Source organism: Halictus rubicundus, chromosome 2 (assembly GCF_050948215.1).
Source record: "Halictus rubicundus isolate RS-2024b chromosome 2, iyHalRubi1_principal, whole genome shotgun sequence".
Lineage (NCBI taxonomy): Eukaryota > Metazoa > Arthropoda > Insecta > Hymenoptera > Halictidae > Halictus > Halictus rubicundus.
In genome coordinates, this window is record NC_135150.1 from 27663637 (window position 1) to 27679720 (window position 16084).

At 37.2% G+C, this 16084-nt stretch overlaps 2 protein-coding genes and 1 long non-coding RNA gene across 7 annotated transcripts in view; 1 reads left to right on the forward strand and 2 right to left on the reverse strand.

Annotated features, from left to right (window-relative positions):
• The window catches only part of LOC143365874 (uncharacterized), a 501730-nt gene that overhangs the window by 231797 nt on the left and 253849 nt on the right, over window positions 1-16084 (forward strand). The window lies entirely within an intron of this gene.
• Window positions 1-16084, reverse strand: part of LOC143365807 (tyrosine-protein kinase Dnt) — a 158205-nt gene that overhangs the window by 68019 nt on the left and 74102 nt on the right. The gene's annotated exons all lie outside the window — the stretch shown is intronic.
• Window positions 3213-5795, reverse strand: LOC143365851 (uncharacterized). Its single transcript, XM_076806426.1, has 4 exons — window positions 5658-5795; window positions 4128-4271; window positions 3904-4047; window positions 3213-3492 (listed from the first exon to the last, which is right to left on the reverse strand). Exons 1-4 carry the CDS (start codon window positions 5724-5726, stop codon window positions 3355-3357), a joined length of 495 nt encoding a protein of 164 aa, XP_076662541.1. The 5' UTR covers window positions 5727-5795; the 3' UTR covers window positions 3213-3354.

A 16084-nucleotide genomic window follows, 5' to 3' on the forward strand; every position in this document is an offset into this window, starting at 1 on the left:
CAGGGTGTCCTAAAAATGTACTCCCTTGAAAACTCTTTCTTTCGTGACAATTTTGAAAAATAATAAATAATTAAAAACTCGGACCAATCGGAGATTCTCACAATTGGTGCAAGTTATTTTTATTTTAAGATTCTTCTATTGATTAATCGACTTTTTTATATATATATATATATATATTAATAAACGTATCAGAATTGAAGATATTACAGGGAACATGAAGCACAAAAGATTTATAGATGTGGAGAAAAACATGATATCACTCCGAAAGTATAGTAATCAATTTGTGGGAAAGTTTTCGCATATCTTCGATCGAGGCGGTATGTTTATCGCGCGATACTCCATTGGCGAAGATAAATGGCGGTCGTAAGGTGGCACATCTGGTAATAAAGGACTTTCCGGCCCGAGTTTATGATAGGTTTAGTGGAACTTGTAACCTATGGCCGGGCATTCCGACGCAATAGAATGGCCGTTCGACTGCGTTGACCAGTAAATGACCTCCTTTCTTCCTGCCAAATACTCGACTAATTCAATATGTTTACTGTGACGATGCGCGTTAGTTACTTTACCCGATCGATGAACTTTATTCCCCGCGAAATGCACTCGCTCGTAAAAGCTTTTAGACGTGCTCTCTGCAGGGTTGCTTCCGCTGCTTCTCTCAAAAACAAAATTCAGCGAACTGGTAAACTTATCTTCCCAAAATTCGATCGTTTTGCTTCACTTTTCTGTGATAAAACTCGTGCGAACCAAGTAGCTCTCAATTTTTCTTGGGTAATAAAAACAGAATCTACACTTTGGTATGGTGGAAATGTTGCAACAGTGTTTCCAAATTTCTTTAATTTTTTTAAGAACTTGATTTGTATTTGCAAGGTGTTTCCAAATATCTTTAATTTTTTTAAGAACTTGATTTGTATTTGCAAGGTGTTTCCAAATATCTTTAATTTCTTAAAGAACTTGATTTGTATTTGCAAGGTGTTTCCAAATATCTTTAATTTTTTAAAGAACTTGATTTGTATTTGCGAGGTGTTTCCAAATATCTTTAATTTTTCAAAGAACTTGATTTGTATTTGCGAGGTGTTTCCAAATATCTTGAATTTTGTTAAGAACTTGATTTGTATTTGCAAGGTGTTTCCAAATATTTTTCATTTTTTAAAGAAGTTGATTTGTATTTCATCAAATTTTCCAAAAGCTTGAAGAGGATTTCAACCCTCATAAGTTCCTCAGAAATATATAATTGCATAAAGGATCCTAGAACAATGCTCCATCCATTTTCGCTTAATGCTCCAAAACAACAAATTTTAGTATATTACAACCAGACTTCTAGTCTTTATGCAAAATACAAAATTGTCTGCGTTTATTGCAAGAATGCACAGCCCTCTGGCTTCTCATTTTCCTTAATAATCTTAATAAGTGAAAAATGATGTTTGCACATTTTAAAATGCCTTTAATTTTTGTATTTTACAGGAACTCATTTTTGTCATAAGTGAATAAAATCCGCAGTCTAATTGTAACCTCACAATTTATTATAAGTTTACATTTACTATATCAGGTGCACAAATTAATTCTTCACGATTAGTCAATTGCTATGTCTATCAACTTATGTACTTGTTTTATGTACTTATCAATTACCTGTAGAATAAATGAAGGAAAAGTCACGAATTAATTTGTACATCGACTAACTTCATAACATTTCTAATTTCACAATTCAGAGAAATTTATAAACAGAAAATAATGGGTTAGGGTTAGGGTTAGGGCAACCACACATTCCACAATATTCGCAAACCAAAAATGGGTGAATTTTCGCTCTGAAGACTGAATGAAAAGCAGTGGGAAACTTTTCAAAAGCAGAGTAATTCAAATTAAGGAAAACCATGGTGTCACGCGACGTGTCCGAATGAATGATATAAATCATGAGCGAGTTATTCGGTCGGTACTGCGGGACACGCTTAATTATAAAACCGATAAATTCATCCCGCGGGACACGAAGTAGACGTCTGGAATCGTGGATGCTTGATAAACGAACCTCTGATCCTGACCTTCAACCTTATATTGCTGTCCGAGCACCTACACCATCGTCCCGATTTATATGGACACTTACATGCTCATATGTGTTGCGCAAACATCCCAGAAAAGTAATATCTTCTACCAGCTTATTATAGTAATTTCTATGCTTGACGTATGATCGCAATGTGTCTAACACAGTCATCAGTAGACTCCGCATCTCAATGCAAATTAAAAAGTTGTTTGCCATCAGTTTGCAGAACGCAAGAGCTGAGTATAAATTTTTCATTTTTCAAAAAGACGAAAGAAAAAAGGTAGCGGCTGTTGCCCCGGAAAATAAACAAACAAGACGAACGTTATAAAACAGGGCAGAAAAGGGAGCGCGTTCAGAGTATCGATAGAGATCGTGAAAAAAAGTCGTGTAGTCGGGTTTGTCGAAGAAAACATAGTCGAGTCGGTATAACTTAGAATTAGTGTCGTGATCGTTATCGTTTTAGGTGTGTTTTGGTTGTAAAAGTTGTGTGTGAAAGCATATTGTCTATTGTCAAATAAATATCCGCGTATCAGCCGGCTTCATTCCTACAATAATAATATTAATTATCATTGTTATAATGATTGTGTTAGTATATGCATTAGTTTAATTAGTGTGTTAACATGTATTCGAATTTTTTTGGAAATACATAAAAAATTTAGAAATAGCAAAAACCTTTGTGTCATCCCTCTTTATGTTGTAGTTATTTACCTAGTAAATCAGCTCCTTTAACCAGTTAACTGTGTTTGACGAGTATACTCGTCATGAAGAAATGGCAATATTTTAAACAGCGGTTAATTTTTGCGACGCAACTTGGGTACACATTTTTCAAAGAGACCGCAACAGCTAACTGGTTAACATTTCACTAAAATTAAAGTCACGTTGTTCAATGTTTAACAAGTTATTCCACTTGAAAAGGTGTTCGAAGGTAAATGTTTCTTTTGTTGAAATTGCTTGGTCGAAGCATGATATAAATGTATATCAGGAATTAGGAATTACGATATTAATCCGCTGTATTTAGAAGTTGAAAGTTCGACTTCTGTCAAAATTAGATTGCTCAAGAACTGACAGTGACGTGGGAAAATGGCCAACATTCGTGTTCAGCGCATCGAAATGCATCGAAATTGGTATTGCACAGTGCAATTCCTTAAATCTGAGAAGGAAGTAAAGAAGTAAGAATGTGTACATGTGCTAGTTATTTTATTTGCTGCAAACGAAACAGACTGCCTTATACATAATAGCATATAACGTGCATTCGCATCCGCGACTGTTCTACATTCTTAAATACTAAACAGAGAGAACCGTTCTTCAAAAAGGATTCTTGCTTATGCAACTTTTACTTCCAGGTTGACTGTTGCGATTACGTCATCATTCGCTCTAAACCGTATGTTAGCATCATAGTCGCCGGGAACGATATCTTGGAAGAATGGTGTCACGTCACAGTCTTCGACTGATATTTCACCCTAAAAGATCGAATTCGTATAGCCAGTCCGTCGAAGTTTAAAAAATCTAGACATCGCATTTCGTTCCAACTAGATCTACGTCGAGCTGGTCTCGACATAAGTATTTTTATCTATGTTTAATCTGTGCCGGTGATTCCTAGCACGTTTTTAGTATTATTACGGTTGTAGACACTTTATTTAGAATTCTGTTTGTCTTCAACTCACGTTTTGTAATTTGAGAGGTGTACAAGTTAGATAAACTGCGATTGTGTTTAGCTGCGCGCAGCTGAGCACTAAGTGTTAGTATAAATATGTTATTCAGATAGATTCCGAAATATTGGATTGTATTTAGTGCGTATAACAATTCGGAGTAGCTGGAACGAAATGGTGAAAGTAGCTAAGAACGGAAAGCGTTAAAGTGTCGTCCTTTACTTCAGTTTCAGGACAGTTATCGCTGTCGGGATCCAGGCCATGAACTGTTTTACAAGAAAATGGAATTTCTAAGTCGTTTACACTGTTGAGTGTGTATTGAATAATTTCCACAGCATTACCATCTTTCACCAGGTCCATTTCACTCTAAAATCAGGTTTCATCGTTTACATTTGCTCATCTATTAATTAGTATGCGATAAACAAGTATATTTGAGTTTCCAATACCTGCACTATACCCGGGCATCTGTTCTTAACTATAATCTTTGCATTCAATAGATTGTCCGAGTTTGAACAATTAAAAGATTCGATTACTCCGTTGCCATCAACAGGTGCACAACTATATCCGGTTATTGTAACTGTATTCTGTGCCTAATAAATAGAAAGAAAAATTTCACTTTCAACTCAACAAATAAAAATGTTATTCTCAAGAGAACTACTAAAAGTGAATGGCCTAGTAAAAGTAACGAGCAATAACTTTTATACATAACAGTTACGTGACAGAAAGTTATTCTTGATTCAATTAAAGGTGGTCACTCAAAGGGATGTTTGCGCCGACCACCCCTGAAAGTTAAACTATTTCTTTCACCCCTTGATAACAGACTTAAAATTTTGAAAAATATCCCAAATAAAGCTTAGTTTGTAACTTCATTTTCGTCTTACGTAATAACGAAGGAAATAAAATGTCAAGTTTTAGGCAAAGAACATTGTTCAGCGTACAAAAAATGAAAATTGGCATGAGCGACAATTATCCGCGCTTATCCTGCTAGACCTTTCTCAATTATTACCAGTATCCGCAAAAATAAAATTTAATACTTTCCCATGGAAGTATTTCTATGATTTTAATAAAACTATGTAATGTATTTTAACTTTTATCGAATTTCTAAATTTATGTAAGCGTTTCTGATAGATTTTCGTAAACCGAATTGCTTGAAAATGAGACCAGGTTGATTGTTGCACCATATTTTTCAACGAAATTATCACAGTTTAAGGTAAGGGCACCAGTAATTGACCTCGTATTTCAGTAGTACACAATTTTTCAGGAAAACATGAAACATGCTTCTATCTTAAAGGGTTGCAAATGCAGATAGTTTTCTAAAGTTGTCAGATACTGATCAAGTTATTACGTACATTTCGTAACTCCTACTTATTTCGAGTTTGATAACAAATGGAATCGATATTGTAGTTATAATAATACCTCTTTTATTATAGAACATACTGGTATGTTTCCAATAGTATATGGTGATGATTTTATATTATTTGCGAGTGAAAAAACTGCTGAAAAAATGAGGCAGCTCTATTTTTAGCGATTTCAGTAAACGAATAAAAGACAATTAAAAATAAAGTACTGTTTCAAACGTGCTATGCATTTATGGTTAATTAATATTCGTGTTGATAAATCTTTACATTGTATATGTAACCTATATATCCTTTTTACTACTCCAATTCAACATTGAAATTGCTTGGAGCTTGCCATTTAAATATTGGAGCTGCTTGGAGCTACTTTTGCACCATAGTAGAAAAAATAGGTATCCATTAAAAAGATTTAGAAGAGAGTATACTTTATTTTAATTTTTACCATAATGACAAATGTATTTAGAAATATGCTAAAATGTTTCACACTATTATTATAAAATAATAATCATAATAATTTGATCACCCAGTGTACATTTAAATATTTATTAAACAGTGAAATTGTGACATAAAAATTTCAAACCATTGATTGTATCTGGTCTCATAGTTTTAGAGTTAACTCACCAAACAACATGACCACGAAGCAATACCCAGTAAAAACAGGAATAACAATTCTGTCATTGGAGCTGCCATTGTCACTTTCTGTAGTATGTTTGCTCGATAGTCAGTAAAACCTCACTGTGCATCGTTTTACAAACCTCCGGTATTTAAAGCGATACGCGAGTCCGTGTGCGTTCCAATTTTGTATAACAATAAATTGTTCCGACAATTAACTTTATCTAAACTGCTTTATGACACCGGTTGCGTGATGTCTTGTCCCGTACCAATTACAGATCGTGATAATTAAACTGAATTACGTCAGACAAATATTATATACACCGTAGGCAGATACAAAAACATCTGAACAGAATAAAATACATCCTGATTTTTCCGAAAACAGAAGTAGCTTTATTGTAGTCTTCATAATAGGGCGAAAATAATTAAGATAAAAGAACAGGATTTATTGCATCAACAGTAGGAATACACTGTTTGCGATATACATGTAGCAGTTTAATACTGCGAAAGTGTTATTAGGTGTTTGGAGACATTATATTCAGCTTAAAAATTTGCCAAATAAAAAAAAATATTCAACATTTTGAATTCTGAAAGTGATTATCACTGTCCAACAAAATAAAACTTTTTTCGAGTTTTGCAATTCCTGTTGGGTGATTCTTATACATTTTATCATTCTAAAACCAAATTCGAAAGCAGAATTGCTCTATCACGCAACGTTTTCGAAAAATATTGGTTTTTGTAAAACTGCATGATTTTGATGAAAAATGACGTGTTACGCAAAAACTAAACACGCAAGAAAGTTCAAGTTTGAGTCAAGAGATAGAGGGGACTCTCCTCTACATATGCATATAGCCAATTATATTTTTATGTACTTCGTAATAGTTGGAAATGGTTGTTAAAGTTTGAAAATGTGCCGACGCGGGTACTTTGTACGCTCTATTTTTCTATTTATGCAAAAAATCCTTTATCTAGCAGGAATTTACTATACAGGAATGCATTCTACAGACATTTCTGGTAAAGAAACCATTCACGGAAAGTATTTGGTTCCCTTAATATACGAGAAGGTTCAGAAAATACTCATTGACAGCTTGTGCACGACGCGTTCGCGCCAGACGGCCATTGCAGCCTTTTCTCGACTCGCCAGGGCCGTCGCTATGCGTAGTCGACGTTCCTACCACCCAAGCATGTCTTTGCCTACTATGCTTAATTACATACATTTTTTTTCGTCTTTTTGGGTGCCAATCGTTACAAAAAATTATAAAAATACGCGTTATATTCACATTTCATCGTGGAAATGCTTAATAAAGAAAATTTAATACAAAAACTTACCTATTTCTGATGTAAACAAATTTAAAAACGTTTCCGCCTTGCTTGACGCTTGTCCCTGGCATCCCGATTTTCAATAATAAGTGTCCAACAGTAATCAGCTAGCATCGCACATAAGACTTTTCCTTTGTAAATAAATAAATAAATAAATAAATAAATAAGTATATATATATAAATATATATATATAAATATAAATATATATATAAATATATACAATATATTTAATAACAAATTTTCCATTCTCCTCTATTATTTTTTGCCATTTTCGTGACAACCTATCATGTTATTACATAAACTTATGAATAAATATCTTAATTTTATCTTTGAATTTTAATTTAAAACGCTACGCTTTTCGTTCCAACCCAATATATACAGGGTATTCATTTGAAAACTTTCCAGGCGAATATCTTGAAAAGTATGAAAGATATGAAAAAAGCGTAAAATCTCGTTAACTATTTGGTTTAGGACATATGAAGGTCAACGCTTTTATACACAGACTTTGATACTCTATCGATCTATGGTATAAAAAATGGGACATTCCATTTAAAAAACAAAGTTGACCTTCAAATGACCTTGAAAACGCCACCCAAATAAAAAGCTGATACCTCCCCCCCCCTTTCCCCCTCAAAATCCTTGGACACGTGTTTTACGCTATTTTAATATATTGGGTTGGAACGAAAAGCGTAGCGTTTTAAATTAAAATTCAAAGATAATTTAAGATATTTATTCATAGGTTTATGTAATAACATGACAGGTTGTCTCGAAAATGGCAAAAAATAATAGAGGAGAATGGAAAATTTGTTATTGAATAAACCTATGAATAAATATCTTAATTTTATCTTTGAATTTTAATTTAAAAACGCTACGACCTTTGGTTCCAACCGAATATATATATATATATCGCGTCGTGCACAAGCTGTCAATGAATATTTTCTGAACCTTCTCGTGTATTAAGGGAACCAAATACTTTCCGTGAATGGTTTCTTTACCAGAAATGTCTGTAGAATTGCATTCCTGTATAGTAAATTCCTGCTAGATAAAGGATTTTTAAACTTTATTAAAGGATTTAAACTTTAACAACCATTTACAACTATTAGGAAGTACATAAAAATATAATTGGCTATATGCATATGTAGAGGAGACTCCCCTCTATCTCTTGACTCAAACTTGAACTTTCTTGCGTGTTTAGTTTTTGCGTAACACGTCATTTTTCATCAAAATCATGCAGTTTTACAAAAACCAATATTTTTCGAAAACGTTGCGTGATAGAGCAATTCTGCTTTCGGATTTGGTTTTAGAATGACAAAGTGTATAAGAATCACCCAACAGGTATTGCAAAATAATTTTGGTGTTGGACAGTGTAACTAGACGGATTTCGAATTCGAAACAGTAAAAAGATTAAAAGAGTTGAATAATCTCGATATCCTGTTTTTTAGATGTAAAAATCATTAATGAGCAAAATAAAATTTTACTTAGTTCCTACGGATGGCAATTGATGTATAAAAATTTTATTTTGCACAAAGATCCGCAGTCTACTACTAACTTTTAACCTTTAGCACTCGAGTGGCGACTCCGAAGCACCACTAGAAATTGTTCTGGCATTATTTCAAAGAAATTACAACAAATATTACAAAATATTTGTTAGATTACAAAATTTGTATTCAATAGGTTACTAAACATTTAAACATTATATGTAGAAATCAGTTTCGTATGAATAAAATGAAAATATTCTAAGACGGAAGAAATATTTACTTTTAGAATGAAAATAGCGCCGAGTGCAAAGGGTTAATCCTCTTAAAGTCTTTCAATCTTTTCACTGTTTTAAATCACTCGGTTTTGTCAAAAATGCATCAAAATCCGGAATTTAATTATCAGTAATCGAAGTTAAATAAATGTGTCGGCTCAAAGAAGTTTGATCAGTAGATTGCGAATTTTAGGCGTTAATAACGAGCGAGTTAAAACAGTGATTAAATTAAAAGATTTGGAGATTTAAAATCGTGCACCCTGTATACGCACCCCCGCGCCGGTCCACGCTAACTTGCACCCGCTTTATAGCTTCGGTTTCTGCAAGGTGCACTCCCGACTTGCATCGGGTCCGATGCCTTCAACCGAGGCGACCGTGTAATTAGATCTTTGGTGCGGGGCGAGCTACGCACGTAATTACATTTACGACGCGCGAACGTATGAATATCGATTGAGACGTCCCGCGCGTCGGCTTGCTCATCAACGCTTCCAATCATCCTGATAACGCGACGCGTCACGTGTTATAGGTTAGTGTGCATTATTACGGGTGTTTCGCGCACGATCATCATGCTTTCGAACTGCGGTCAGTTTTTCCGAATTTCCAGCCGAACGATTTTTCCCCGCAACGCTTTGCATCATTCGCGGAAACCGTCATCGTTAACGTCGAAAAACGGTCATTGAAAATCTACAATTCTATTGTGTACAGGGTAGGTCTCGCCAAAAAATTTTTCAAACAAACTTTGCATGGTCTACAGTGTGCAATTTGTCTTCGACGACTCCATAGTTTTTCTTGGATTTGGATAGAGCACTCTGCGGAAAGAAATAGTATATCGAGCTTAATTTAGGGCTTAAAATTAGTAATTACTGAGATACTCTCGAACTCGTTTCATTTTTCAAATATTAAAATTTCCGCGTCGTTTCGGTTAACTGGCTATAATAATTTGAGATCACTAGGCTGCACATTTTGTGCATTAATGGCAGAAATGACTAGGTTCAATATGAAATATCAGAAAGGCCCTAAATTAAAACTTATTAAAATTGTTAATGCAAGAAACTTTAATTTGACGCACAAAATTCTGATTTTCCATGAAAATCCGTCCACTCACCGTACTTCTATAAACGAAAGTGAAAAATCGCAGGTCTGATGAGTTTATGAATAAATAGAGGCGTTCGCAGCCCCCGGGTCGCCTACTTTCCTAGCACGAAGGGCGCGGCTAGTCGCCGGTTAAAACGTGTAGGGTAGCAAAGGGTTAATAGTCGGAGACAAAGGAAATTCGGCAATAAATTTCACGGTGCACGGAGGCCGACCTCAAAGTATAGACAGCGACGGTGCAAGAGTTTCTCTCGGTGATATGCGTTCCTGTCAAGCCGGTTCCGATTGGTCTAGGGCATGCCGGTACTTCCGGTTAAGCTCGAGGACCGTCGAGGGCGGGTGGGTTGAATTATTAGAGGAACTCCGGGATCGCGTAGGACAGGACGTATTATGCCAATTGCGTCCGTTGTCGACGTGTTCGATTAGACGGCGCCTGCGTCGTTGTATCCAGTGTCGGAGTCACAATCACGCGCATAATTACACGGCCGTCGCTGATTCCCGTATTCAGACGCTTTGTCCCGAAAGCAGAGCTCTCTCTCTCTCTCTCTCTCTCTCTCTCTCTCTCTCTCTCGACAGGGTGACACCGGGGCGCGGATCTTCTCGAAGAAAACGCCGCCAGATGCTGCCACGGAAGACCCTGGGACCGAGCATCGTTTATCAAACTAAGAATTAGGGACATCTGTCCAATCTGGAACAACGCCAAATTGAGCCTCCGGCCCCCGGAAGGCTACCGGAGATCCGATACCGATGCGATATTACGTCCACTAGCTTCGTGATTAACGACCATTAATTTTTACCGTTCGCCAAGCGTGATTGAAGAGCCACTTGGTTCCTCGTTAATAGGTGTCAGCCCTCGCACAGCTTCAACACCGTTTGCTTACTTTGCAAAAGTTTATCATATTGGGTTGTACGGAAAGTGCCGATTTTTAAGGAAAACTCGAACGCAGTATATCTAAATTTCGATATACAGTTGTTGGATTATTACAAGCGCCATTTTGTTCCGTAATCTTTGCGGCTTGACGCGTGGCTTTGACGTCACACGCTGTATAGTACGTGCAACCGCTTTGGCCAATAGAGGTGCTAGAGCCCCCTCCACTCTGACCAATTAGGCTCGCACTCCTTTCGCGAGACTTCTTGTGCGGCACGCACAGTACACAGGAGTAGAATTATAGCTGTGTGAATCGAAGTCTAGGTGATTGAATAAATAAATAAATGTAGAAGAATATTTTACACGCACGATTAAGGAAGATTACAGGTGCGAATAGAAATTCATCGATGTGTTCTATTGGGTTGTCCGGAAAGTGCAGATTTTTAAGGAAAACTCGAACGCAGTATATTTAAATTTCAATATACAGTTGTTGGATTATTACAAGCGCCATTTTGTTCCGTTGTGGCTTGACGCGTGGCTTTGACGTCACACGCTGTATAGTACGTGCAACCGCTTTGGCCAATAGAGGTGCTAGAGCCCCCTCCACTCTGACCAATCAGACTCCCACTAATATTCGTGCGCTTTTAGAAATCGCATAATTTTGTCAATATTGGACTATACTACTTGAATTTTTTTTTTTGGGAAGTTAGAACAATTGGATCACTACGTAACGTGAGAAAAATGTTTGATTAAAATTGCAATCGGGCGAAATTACAGAGAAAGTACTAAAAGTTGTACTTTGCAACTTTTTTATGCGGGCTTATATTAAAAATTTTGAAAGTACGTTTTGTACATCTGTATCAATTATACATATTCCGAATATTTCATCTAAATCGGTCACAGTTTCTTAATTTTGCATTAACACTCGCAGGTACTATTCAAATATCAGTGTCCATGTTAATACTAGATATCAATGGCTATGTGAGAGCCTAGGAAGGACTGTACCTGTTCAAAAATTTCACTGAAGTCGATAACAAAAAAAAAAAAATGGAATTTCGACTAATTTTAGTTTCATAAAATCCATTTATAAAATTCGAATTTGCTTGGACAGCCACTACCTGTAAAGCATTTTGCAAAAGACTATTCTATTTATAAAAATAAGCAAGTGAAATTTAAACCTGTACAAACTCTAATTTTGGGAATATTGATATGTGTCATTTAAGACATATGAAAATTAAAAATCAAAGAACAAGAAATTCCACTTAGTCCCTACATCTTGCAACTGATGTACAGCATGTCGATTATTATTCATAAAACACGTGTAAACGTATTTAAGAATTAACAGCATTGCTAAATACTAATAGATGGACTGCGGGCAAGACACAGGGGCGAAATAAAAATGTCTTTTAATTATTTTATGAAAACAATACGATGGTGGTTTTAAATCGTTTCAACGTGTCCCTTTAAATTCCGCTTACCGATTTTCCTCATGAATGCATAAAATCCGCTCGACTCTACTAGCGTCGCTTGAATCGCAAAGAAATTTCAGAACGAACGAGATAAATGCCTAATCCCGATTTCTATGAGATAACTAATGAAGCGGGACTCGGTCTAAAGATCGGCGGTCTATTAATCACGCCCGAGCGAAACAAGAGAAATTGTTGACGGGAACGATAAGAGCATGTCCCCCGATTGGCTGGAAGAAGAGAACTCGCATGACTCGTGACACGATTCGGGCCCGCGACTCTCGGATCGCATAAAAGTCCCGTGGAACGTAGAGAACGGGAATAGAAGCAATGTCCATTCAGGGATCGAGCCCTGGGAAAAATCCATTGTCGTTGCCTTCCATTGCGCCTTCTTTGCGAATTTCTTCCGTCCTAAGGGATCTAACGGCGAACTTCCCTATAGAAAACTCTCGGATTCCATCATTAATTTTCCCCGAAGGTGTCGGATAGGAAGGAGTGTAGCGGAGGGGAGGGGGAGGGGAAGGGGAGGGGAAGGGAGTGAGCAGGTCAGGTAAGGCGGATGAGCGGAGTTATAGCGAGGATAGGAGCGCTAGTGATGGTGGCATTGAGCGATCATCTCATCTCAGAGTAGAAAGTTAGATGAGGAAATTTGTCGTTGCCATAGGTTCATTCATAGTTGGCGAACTCCGGAGGAGGCCGGCCCCATGTTCTGGTATTAGTCTGCGGAACATATCTAACAGGCTCCTTTGTAATCTGGACAGGCGTTTTTATCTGAGAGTGCCCGATGGATATCGATACCGGTGAACATAGCGCTCGAGAAACTACTTGAGGACATGCAAATTAAGTGAATAGAATTTTTTAGCAGATCCTTCTGACGCTCTCGCATAGACATTCACATTTAATTCGGACATAGATGTTATTCTCTTTATAATTTTGTTAATTGAACCGAATTTCAGCGATGTTTCATAACAGAGAAATTTGTTTAATAATTCCTGGGGAATTCAGGCTCAGAGCCTCCAACAATCTAGGAGTAATAAATTTTAAATCGAGGACTCATAGTTTTTTTTAATACGAAAAAATTATTCGCCAGCACCCGGTATAAACGTTCCTAGTCAATTTCCCAGCATTCCAGAATGCTGTCTGAACCTCGTGAATTCAGGTTCGGAACCTTCAATAATCTCGGAGTAATACATTTTAAATCGAGGAGTCCTGTAGTTCTAGTTTTAGTAAAAAAATCCTGGTTTCGCGAGCACCCGGTATAAATATTTTCAGTCAATTTCCCAGCATTCCAGAATGCTGTCTGAACCTGGTGAATTCAGGTTCGGAACCTTCAATAATCTCGGAGTAATAAATTTTAAATCGAAGTCTTCTAGTTCTAGTTTTAATACGAACAAAAAAAATATTCGCGAGCACCCGGTATAAACATTCCTAGTCAATTGTTTCAGCATTCCAGAATGCTGTCTGAACCTGGTAAATTTAGGCTCAGAACCTTCAACAATCTCGGAGTAATAAATTTTAAATCGAGGAGTCCCGTAGTTCTAGTTTTAGTAAAAAAATCCTGGTTTCGCGAGCACCCGGTATAAACATTTTCAGTCAATTTCCCAGCATTCCGGAATGCTGTCTGAACCTCGTGAATTCAGGTTCGGAACCTTCAATAATCTCGGAGTAATAAATTTTAAATCGAAGTCTTCTAGTTCTAGTTTTAATACGAACAAAAATATTCGCGAGCACCCGGTATAAACATTCCTAGTCAATTGTTTCAGCATTCCAGAATGCTGTGTGAACCTGGTAAATTTAGGCTCAGAACCTTCAAAAATCTCGGAGTAATAAATTTTAAATCGAGGAGTCCCGTGGTTCTAGTTTTAGTAAAAAAAATAAATGCTGATTTCGCTAGCACCCGGTATAAAGATTCCCAGTCAATTTCCCAGCATTCCAGAGTGCTGTCTGCACCTGGTGAATTTAGGTTCAGAACCTCCAATAATCTCGGAGTAATAAATTTTAAATCGAAGAGTCCGATAGTTTCAGTTTTAACCCTTGGCACTCGAATGGCGACTGTGAGTCGCCACTAAAAATCGATGTGTCACTATTCAAAACATTGTTTACATTATTAAATTGGTTTGTATTCAACAAATTACTAAACACTTCAGTATTGTACGAGTAAATTGCACCATTTTCATATGTATAACATGAAAAATATATATATATAGAAGGGAAATATTCTAGGTCGGAAGAAATGTTTCGTTTCGGAGTTAAAATAGCTTCGATTGCAAAGGTTTAATACAAAAAAATCCTGGTTTCGCGAGCACCCGGTGTAATCATTCCCAGTCAATTTCCCAGCATTCCAGAATGCTGTCTGGACAGTTGTAAGCGGCAAGTGCGTCGCGAGTGGACGCAACAGAGGACGGATCTTCAGGTTGATTTGCTCGAATGAAAACCGTTTTGTTAGCCGAATAAAGCCACTAACGTTTTTCCCGCGAAGGTTCCCGCTTCAGTTTCAATCGGTATCGCGACGGTAATGAGCCTGGCCGAAGAGTTTTCACGCCTTTGTTCTGGAACCCCCACCCCGGCGACCCGTCGACGTTGTCACGCGGCTCAATTACAGGTGGCTCAACTTTCCAGGTGGCGTCTGTGTCCCGCGAGCATCTCTCTCTCTCTTTTCTTCGGCGACGGGGTTCTTATCCCCATGGGAATTAACGAGCCTCCCGAAGAATCAGCTCGGAATTAAATCGCGGGTATTTCGCGCGTGCGATTCCACGACCTCGGGTTCGTGAATAAGGCCTAGGAGGGCGGGGGAGGGGAGGGGATGGTTCAGCTCGGGGGATGATTCAGCCGACGGGGAAGAAGCCCTGCTAAGGTTCTTTGGAAACGAGACTCTTGACGCGGCCGAATGAAATTATTAAAACGTCAACGCCACGTATCCGACGATGGAGCTGTTAGTCACGCGGAAACGGGAAAGAAAGACGCGACTTTAGACTTTAGAAAAACCTGCGCTCGATCACTTGTTTCGCTGATGCTATTTTCTCGTTACGGGCCCCCGCCGACCCTCGCGGATCAGGATCTCGCTAAGGGTCGCAACTGCGCCAAGGATCTTCTCTGCAAAATCACTGTGCGCTTCCGTATAACGCGATCAATCCGACAATTTTTCCTACATTAAATTATGTTCGCTTAAAAAATTAATTATGTACATCTTGTTACACGATGCTTAAGTTGTGTTTGCTGAAAAATTCAGCTGGACGTCGGACTGAAGAACAGAATTTTCTAAATGCGTATATTATTAATTGCCTCTAACACGTTGACTGCCATGTCGCCCATATGTAGGTGACGAAATTATTTCTACAGATTTTAAAATGAATTTTTACGTGAATATATTCATCGTACCAAATTTGATTAGGATCTGTAAACTGCAAGAGAGTTGGAGTATTACTCAATATCATACATTTAATTCTTTTTCAATTTTTATCTCATTAAATAACTTTGATTTTATGGATTTTTGAGGTTTCTAGTTTGGCAGTCAAAGTTTTAAATTGAAGTGAAATTCTATTTTGTCCTAGTCAATATTTTTGACCATCGCAGAACACTTGGTTATACAATAAATATAAATGTTCTATTTTTCCTAGTAGATCATAGGCATCAAAAAAGTTCAAATCATTGCAATCATAAAATAAATTGTAGTGCCAGGGGTTGAGCCGGTGGCAGCCATTTTCCCATTGCGAAAATTAAAACGAGATCAGATTTATTGTTACTCACTTTTGAAGCCAGGCATAATTTTTTATCGTTAGTTTCTTCGTGTTTCTTCTCGTCACCGCACAATATCGCTATTTTTGGTAGCATTTTCGAAAGCTTTGTTTAAAGTGAAAAGCAAGTTCCATTTAATTGTTACCACGGTGTAATACGACCGCGAATTTATTCTCCACTGTAATAATTTTCCAAACTAAAAAC